This window comes from Gavialis gangeticus, unplaced genomic scaffold, assembly GCF_001723915.1.
Source record: "Gavialis gangeticus isolate Ggan-Ray unplaced genomic scaffold, GavGan_comp1, whole genome shotgun sequence".
Taxonomy (NCBI): Eukaryota; Metazoa; Chordata; order Crocodylia; family Gavialidae; genus Gavialis; species Gavialis gangeticus.
This window is the reverse complement of record NW_017728994.1, coordinates 66,969,393-66,978,857: the sequence shown is the minus strand read 5'-3', so window position 1 is coordinate 66,978,857 and position 9,465 is coordinate 66,969,393. Positions and strand designations below refer to the sequence as shown.

The 9,465-nt window shown below is 40.9% G+C and overlaps 1 protein-coding gene across 1 annotated transcript in view; it reads left to right on the top strand.

Moving 5' to 3' along the window:
* CHST15 (carbohydrate sulfotransferase 15) overlaps positions 1-8,096 on the top strand; it is a 132,413-nt gene extending 124,317 nt beyond the window's left edge. The window contains exons 7-8 of the mRNA XM_019502963.1: positions 1,767-1,914; positions 4,033-8,096. Of these exons, the coding sequence (XP_019358508.1) occupies positions 1,767-1,914; positions 4,033-4,223 (339 nt within the window). The 3' untranslated portion in view covers positions 4,224-8,096. The remainder of the gene's footprint in view (positions 1-1,766; positions 1,915-4,032) is intronic.
* The last annotated feature ends 1,369 nt before the right edge of the window (positions 8,097-9,465 follow it).

Genomic DNA, 9,465 nt, shown 5'->3' with positions numbered 1-9,465 from the left:
CACAAGTTGTCTGAGTAAACCCCCCAAAATCCGTGTTTTTCTGCAATTAAAATGAAATGCCACTATACATATCAATAAACATTGTGTTCAACTGATACCTATATATTTATAATTTCAAAGCAATTTGGAAACTTCAGTCGTTAAAATAATTCTAAATACCTATAAATGTTGGTATATGATTTTGGGTTTTCTTATCACGGAAAAATCAGAGCTCCCCCTGCCCCCTTTGTTCACCAAGATGGGCAAGCTGTGGCTGTCCCACCTCCCCTCACTGCTTTGTGGCACTGAGCAACTCTGATATGCCGGTGCCCTGCCCATGGCATTGCCCCTCACTCCCAAGCCATAGCCCCCGCCATCCCTGTCAGTGCCCCTCACTCTTGACCCATAGCCCCCTGACCCTACTGATGCCCCTTCACTCCCCACCCTCCCCAGCAGCAGTGGGGGACACAACTCCATGCTGCCACACCCCCGGGGGAAGGACAGCAGAGTGGGGAGCCCTGAGCCCACAGTGGGCAACCCCCACCCCATGCACAAATCTGGGGGGCACATGCCCCCCACCCTGGAGTGTATGCACTGGTGGGGAGCCAGCCACTACCTCCCAGGACAAGCTGCTCATGGCTCCATCCTGCTCCCTGCCTGGGCCCTGTGGCTGTTCATTCCCACCCCAGACTTGGGCCCCAAGCCCCATGCAGCACTCTGGTTGGGGAGCACCCCCAGCTCTGCCAAACTGACTCCCTCCCTCCTTCACTATGGAGGCCCCCCTGCCCCCCCAACTTACCTGCAGGGAGCTGTGGGAGCTGCTTTCTATGCTGCCTGGCAGCCATGTCCATGTGTGCATGTACACATGCAGATAGCATCCCCTGCCTGATTGCCCTCTTCCCACTCCCCCCAGCCCCTTATAAGCTAAAACTCTTCCAGCCTGCAAGGGAAAACCTGCTGTTTCCCACATTTTTCTCCTTTAAAGGGGAAAAGCTGCAATTTTCTTCTTAAAATGAGAAAATCTGCATTTTCCCATGGCAAATGGAAAACACAGATCCCTGATGGCAAGTCATGCATTCCATACAGCTTTAACAATTAAAGGATAATAGAAACATCATAACATTAGGAGTTTTTATTGAGGTGTATTGTCACTGATACTGCTGTAGATAAAAGGTTATAAAATGCAAGTTTGATACAACAGAGGTATACACTGCATCTCCAAAACAAAAGGTGTGCATATTAGTCTGTGCCTTGAATTACTTCTGGTAATTACTTCTGGCTACAATAGAGTCTCAAAGCTCACAGCATCTTCTTGGAGGCATAGGGCTCTGCACTACTTGGTAATTCTCAGTGCTGCTAAGTATTCTGAATGTACTGAGCTGAATGTACTTATTCATGGGTTTAGCTTTCAGTCTGCGACTGGTCCAGTTTGTTTCAATGTTTGAGCATCAGAATTCTCAGCAATTCATAGTATTTGGCCCTAAGTGTATTGGAGTGGGCCCTTACTAAATTTGTATATAAATTTTTCCAGTATTGGGATGCACTGCTGAAGGGTTGGACTTTGACTTCAGTGAGCCACTTGCAATATAGCTACTCAGTGCCCAAGTCTTGCATGATAAAGATTTCCTCTTTTGTAGACATCTTATTTTAAAAATCTTCCTCATAGGAAGGCAAACCTTAGTCTGCATTTTCTCTAGAAGGAGAGAGAGGAGTGGATGCTCATTTTATTCCAGCATAAGTTATCATAAATGAATTAATTTAATTTATTTTTGTTTTTTGTTTTTCAGGTGAGGCTACAGGTTGGCCTTTATGTTGTATATCTCTTGGACTGGCTGACTGTCTTTGACAAAGATCAGATTCTAGTTCTCCGCTTAGAGGATCATGCATCCAATGTCAAATACACTATGCACATGGTCTTCCAGTTTCTGGATTTAGGTAGGCATCACATGGCTTTTTTTGAAGGAGACAGCATATAAAATTTGAGTATATTGCTGACAGTGATGCTAGTCCTATAGCACTGACCCAGAAAAAAAAAATCGCTGTTTTCAATGGCAGGTTTATTTGAGAAGATAGTGTGGGAAGATCATGTACAAATGAATAATTAGATTTAAAAAGAAAATCATAAGTATGAAGTTTCAGGGATATGTTTTCCCATATGGAGTCTGATCCTGCTTCTACTGAACTCATTTGAGTCTTGTTTTCTCATGGACTTTACCAGGAGGACTAAGAGCTTGCCTTGAGCTTGCTTAAATAGCCTGGTTGAAATGCTGCCATGGTATGCTTCATTGCCAGCTCAAAGCAATCCAGAATCTAAATCTGAGCATTGTAAAAGGCACCATTTCTAGTCTTTTGGGGAATAGCATTTTGACTGTTGTTAAGTAAGACAGCTGTTGCTAATCCTCAGAACAAAATTGGCAGATTGAATGATGCCCAGTGTTGATTTGGGGATGGAGATTTGGCTATGACATATTCTGGCTGATCCAGACACTGGTTTAGATGGTAAGAGGACCTTAATTTATAAGACTGAACAGATAAAGAATCTGGCAACTGCGCTGCCTATTCAAGTTGCACTGTAAAATGTTTGGCCTTTAAACTTAGTGCTGGCATGTTTGATACAACAGAGGTATACACTACACCTCCAAACAAAAGGTGTGCATATGGGAAGACCATATGCTGGGCATGCAGTTCACAAGTGCCATTTGAAAGGAAAAGCTGTTTCCTTTATAGAGGCTTATCGTGTGCCAGCTGGCACAATAGGAGACTCAGATCTCAGTCAGATCAGTTTGGGGGAGGCTGTATAGTGCCCAAAACAAAGAGTTTCTGATTCAAGAGGAGAATTATTCAGCACCAGAAACAATGGGACACCCCCAATTTCAGGCCTGGTCTTAGAGGCCTCTGCCGCAAACTGAGTATATTACACAGTTAACTGGTAAATTGCACAATAAATTTAGATTGGCCACACGTGCAAAGCAGTTATCGTGCCATAAAAATGTCCACCCGACTCTAAAAAGAGCCAGTTAGTTACAAAGTTAGTACTTTAAAATGCATGACAACTTTATAGCTGAGTTCTATCCATCTTCAATTTGAACGTGTGCTAGGGCCCCGAGTTTCTTAAAAAGATGATGAAACTGATACCCAAGAGATGCCTGCCTGAATGCCACTCTTGCAAGTATCAGGCAACTGAACAAAGAGAACACAATGGAATAGTGGTTTACCCAAGGCTGAGTACAGACCGTCAACAGTACAAAAAACCCAAGGCTGAATCAATTCAATCTTTGCAGGTTAGTTTAAACTGCATAGATTGATCCAATAAGCAAGTAAACGGAGATTTGCTTTTGATTCCAGAAATGCAGTCACATGCCTGCAGTGGCCCAGACCAAAAACCTGGGGGTACTAGAGCACACCTCCCTGCACAGTTGGAGCAGACAGTTTGGGCCAAGGCCAGCCCGCCCACCCTGTGAGGTGGGGTGCGGGGGGGGGATGGTTTGTGGGGAAGGTGCAAAGCATCCTGGGATGCTGGGGGACTGTGAGTTAACTTGAATAGGGATGGGATTTGGGACAGATGTTCAATAAACCAATTTGACCCAAATCTGTTAAGTCTAATACTGCATCCATCCTGGTTTATCTTAAATCACTTTTGGCCATTTTGAAAGTAGTTTATGTGCACTGAAGTTCTGTTGTGTTACAGATTTGCACCAGTTTCTGATCACCTACGAGTTTGTGTGTAATTTCTGTCCCTAGCTCTAAGAGTGCACAACAACAGTTATTTTTACTGTCACAGTTTGTTTCCAGAAAGCAAATCTCTTCTTCCCAAGATGATTCATATTGCTTGTTGTACAGATGATTAATTGATAAGAAAACAAATTCTCCTATGTTTTCTAAGTGTAATTTATTTTACTAAAGTAAACCCCTATCCAATATTCTGAAGCATAATTTCTGCTAGCACCCATTCCATAAATCTTTTCGTGACAAATCTGTTTACTTAGTCATTTGCCTTCAACATGAACATTTTGGGAAATATGTATTACAGTAATAATGTTCTCTTTACCATAGGGCCTTTAAGTGAGAAACAGGAAGCCCTGATTACCAAGAGTCCTGCATCAAACACTAGACGGCCTGAAGATCGAAGTCTGGGACCCATGCTACCAACAACAAAGGCTATTCTAAGAGATTTCTATAGGCCTTTTAATACAAAACTGGCTCAAGTTCTTTTTGATGATGCTTTTTTATGGAAAAAGACATAATAAGTAAATTCAGTGCAGAAAATACAGTGCTCAAAGGAGTTTTATTTTTTTAAATTCTATTTTTGTGCATGGGTATTTACGTTTTACCCATTCCAAAGAGAAGTAAATCTAATGAGATGAGAGTTGTGTCTCACCCTGGCTATATCATATTTTCTGTGGGAGAATGTAAATCATCATCTTATCAATCTCCTGCATCTTCTTTTCCCCCTAACAAAAGAGAGCAGAAATAGCATTGGTATGAAGGAGTTCCCTTACACTGTCTGCTGGGATTTTGAAATGTAATCTTCTCTAAGACAGTTCAATATGATTGGCATCGGTCTCCTAAAATTACATGTAAATTCCCACTTTCAAGATAAGTCATTCATTCAAAATATCCTTTAGCCACTGAAATTTAACTGATAGGTGGATATTGTCAAAATAAAACTAATTCTGGATTGAATTCAATTAAGCTCCCTAAGTAGCTTGTTTGATATATAAAGGCAAAGCCGTGTGACTTTTAAATAGATAATTACATTTATGATTCCATGCCTAATTAATCCCTCCAATTTAGCTTTATTCTCAGACACTACAGTTTTGAGAGAGAATTGATATTCCATGCAAGAATCAGTAACTTCAAAGTGTTCAATCAAATAAAGTTATGCCCAGTATTTAGCACAAGTTCATGCATTTCATTTAGTTCCTCATTTTCTTTGTTTACTTGAATCATCACACATGTTCCCAACAAAACAATAAGGGGCTTCATGTAAACTCCATTGATGTGAATGAGAAGCTTACTTCAGTGGACTTTGGATTGGGTGCTCCATGAATTATTACTTAATATTTAGTTATGAAGAAATATGGTGCATCTTGGAAACCATCTTAAAACGGTCAATAAATTAATGCCATACAGTAGCACACATCAGGTTTAATGCCCTGCATACTAGTAAGATAGATACTAATGAAATTGCACACTTTCTTTGTTTCTCTCTGTTCAGGCAGTTTGTATGCATGAAGTCCAAAGTCAGTTCAGATGCACTGAGAGAAAAAGTCATTTCAAGTGTTTTGGGAAAATGTTGCGTTATTTTAAAACTTTGATTTAGATGGTTAAATTGCATACATAAACAGCTGATATATATGTATATACAATATTTCTAGCATTTTATTTAAAATACAAAGGGCTAAATTTAGCTTCCAGTTGCAATGAAGGCAAGATTTGGCTCAACATAAGCTATTAAGAATGTAACTTTGTTTTTCCTTTTTTTATATATAAACTATAGCAGATTATAAACATTGAGGCACTTCCTTCTGTGTACTTTATTTTCAAGGGCTAGATGGTTTCTTCAGATCCAAATTGTATCAACTAATGTCAATGCTCCAGAGTTTAGAGAATCTATTCTAGCCGGCTTTCCTGTGCCCTTATTCAGTATGCTGTCATTCTGTTTTATGCTTTGTCCCTAATACAGCTGGCTGAGTTCTGAAAAGCAGATTGACAATTATATTTACAAATAGTTGGACTGATTCACTACATATCATGTACAGGCTGATATTAGTTGCTGTTCACCAATGTTCTCTAAACTGACAGAACTGTGAACTTTTACAACTCCTGAACATTTCATAAATGTTCATACAAGTGATTTTTCATATGAGAATTCATGGTAATAGTGCATTATTGGTTATTTGCAATTTGGAGAGCTCTGGTTTATAAAAGATTCAGTCATCCAATTAGGGGACAGAAACCAAACCAGCTTAGGTAACTGATTACACACCACAAATATGGAAGAGTTTTCAGACACTTATAAATTGAAAATTGTTCACGGGAACTATTTAGTTTATCCTTAGAAATTATTAATAAGGTTGCAGACATTGGAATAGATTCAGCTACAATGTGTGATTGGGGAAAAAAGTTATAAACCTTCAACAGATGCTGTTCACAGTGATTAATCTGGCTGGTCCCATTCTATATTAGATTCAGCACTGCAGGGACAGGGAAAGGGAATGAAAAATATCAAAAGCTTTTCCAAGGGTTCTCAGTGGAAGATCATTGTATTGAACTAGCCTGTCACAGGTTTCCATTCAGTTGTCTATAACACCAACTCTGACCTTCTGGTATGGATTTACCAATGCTAAATGTTAATGAATTTTTCATTAGCGCTCAGTATCGAGACTGGCTACATAACCATACCACATTGGGCCAAATTGTGTAATACTAATTCATGCTAGGGAGCTCCAATTCTCACAAGTAGACCCATTGAATTCAGTGGTTGTCAGGGAGATTCTCCTTTGCCTGGGTGTGTAGTTTTAAATCACAATCTAGCCCTTTGTGATCCAAACCTTTGTTTAAGTTTGATTTGCCCCAGCACCATGCTGGGCCATTGCTCAGTAGTAACGTTCAGAAGGAAAGCATGCTTCCTATCTAATTACCAGCACTAAATCCTGCAGCACCCTCTTTTTGCTGGAGATTTACAATCCAAGTGTGGACAATGATGGGATCGCAGCTGGAGAGCTACAGGCTGGATGGCAAGCAGATCATGGACAGCTATATATGGGAAAGATGCTAGACAGATAATTGATTACAAAAAGAAGAAAAAAAGGCATTGATCCAGAAATGGAAAGATAGAAAAATAATCCATGAAGGTTTGGAGAGATCAGATTTAATTTGTGCTGAAAGAAAGTGCTGCTAAATTGACATAGACAATGGATCTCTGTTTAAATGGGCACATTTTGAGAGTGAAAGCACAGACGTATATCCCAGTGGGACTCTCAAGAGAGATAGGAAGTTTTAAGGTTATCGTCATACATTTGCACATGAATTGGGTCCTAAGGCTGCATTTAAGTAGAAGAGCTGTGCTCCAAACTACATACTTTATCAAGACCCAATTAACTGCTAGGCCCTTTTTCTTATTTATGTTCTTCCCTATCGTTACTGATTTGCCTGGGTACTGCAGTCATTTGGAAAATGGAAATAGCCATCTTTTGAAGTAGGCTGCATTTCTCTTGAGGCAGCACCAGAATATGACATCATAATTTGATAAATGCATTTTGTCATCAACAAGTACAAGAAAAGACATAGTGAGGAAATAATTCATATAAGGTTCAGATATCATTTGTTAATAGCCAAAATTGAGGTGTGGGAGAGGGGAGTATATTGAATTGTTGCTCCATAAAAGAATGGTACTTGGTTTTGTTAGTATTCCACAAAGTGCTACATTAACCGTTCTGGAAATCAAATCGTCGTCTTTGGCCAGAAAATAGGTATATTGCAGCAGCAAAGCAAGCTTCCTAACACTCCCCACCTAACAGCTTTGCACCAGATATTGCAAAGACTTCATATCTGAGAAGGTGGTTCAGTTCCCATATTCATATAGTTCCTCTGTTTCTCTGTAAACCAATAATTTGATGATGGTAACTTTTGGGCATGGCAGATCTGGGGTGGACTCAGTAAAAAAAAGGGGATTCCAGAAACCCCACAATGATATTTTAATTTGAAATGTATATGTATGTTCACTGTAACATGTTCCAATGATTGCCAAAGCACGGCAGAGACTCTTCAGAAACTGAAGAAGTTGGAATGAGTATGTTTGACTTTCTGCTTCCACTTTTCCCTCTAGAATTACAGTAATCAGGAGAAACGAGAGATATCCTGATTCCAAAGTCAGTGAGGGAAGGGTCACGTCCAAAGGCGGTGTCACTGCAGGGGAATGTGAAACGTGTTTTCTGTGAGACTGTCTGTGTTAAATCCAAGAAGCTTTGATAGCTGGAAGACAAGCAGTGAAAACATTCAACAACAAAATGCCTCCTACTGAGACGGACATAGAAAATGATACTTTGTTATCTGTTGATTTCAGTGCATAGGTTTGTATGCTTCAGCCTAATAAACTGAAGATAAGCAATGAAGCTGCTACAGTTTTGCATATGTTTTCCTGCCAAGAATTAATCTGGTTTTTTCCTAAGACTTACATAAAAAGGAGAGGGGGAAAAATCAGGGCAGAAAGTTGCTTGCATTAGAAAGAGCGTGCAAGTTGAATACAGGCATGTTTATTGTTAATGTGCTGCCGGGTGAGAGAAACTATTGCCACTGTGCTGTTTTCTGGCTCCTGGCTTTAGATAAAAAGGCTTATGTTGCAGTACCACCTTGTGGTGCATCAGGAGAATGTTATTTTGTGCAATGAACACACGTATATTTTTTCTAAGATTCACAGAAATTTGGGGCTGGAAGGGACCTTGTGAGATCACAGGGTTCAGCTCCCCTGCTCCGGGCAGGAAAGACTGCTGGGGTCAAATAACCCGGGAAATGAGAGTGTTTTTCAAATCCTTTTCTTATTGGATGACTCAGGCATTTACTTTGTGAACCGTGTCTGCAGGGAATGGGAGGAAAGGAGTGACTTGGCTATTTTTAATTAGTTTCCTGAGGTCTAATGCAGATGTGCTATGTTCAGTCCATGGACACATTTTGTTTTCCGTGCTTCAGGTATCCAGGTTGTAGCTGTACTGGTCTAGAGGCAAAAGGCATCAGAATTCATGGTAGGGGCGATAACTTTTATTAGACCAACTAGATGTTTGCCAAAAACAATTCTTCTATGCTTCGCACTTCAGGGGCTCACTTCAGATTGGTTGATCCAAAAGGGATCAAATTGCATGCACTTTGATGCAAATTGCAGTAGAGGCCAGCACTAAGGGGAATGCTGTCTCCAGAGGGTCCACTGCTGGGGAAGAGTTGTGTGTGCACAGCCCAGTATATTTTTTAAGATCTCATGTACTGCCTATCCCCTGCCCAACCACATCTGTACTGTTTGTCTGAGGGTTCCCTGTGATGAGACCACTGCCTGTACATCACACAGCAACCGTTGCCTAGCATCTTTCCCCTCAGGCTTTCGTAGGTTTAAATCAGTGGAAACCAGAGCTAACCTTCTCCCTGCCTCATCACCTCCACAGGGGCAGCTCAAGTCCCCTCTCTCTTCCTCCTCCCACTGTGCAAGTCTTATCACCAGGAGTCTGGCTTTTCTGTTTCCCATGGAAAAATAGGGGGAAAAAATGCAGATTTTCCCTTTAACTGAGAAAAATGTGGATTTCCCATTTCAACAGAGAAACATGCAGATTTTCCACTTTTGCAAAAAAGCTCTCTGCAGGTAGGCAGTTCCAGCCTGCGAGGGGCTGGGGGAGTGGAAGAAGGGCAGTCAGGCAGGGGGCACCATGTGCATGTGTGTGCTCACACATGCACGTGGCTTCCAGGCAGCCTGGAGAGCAGCTCCTCTAGGTAATTCGG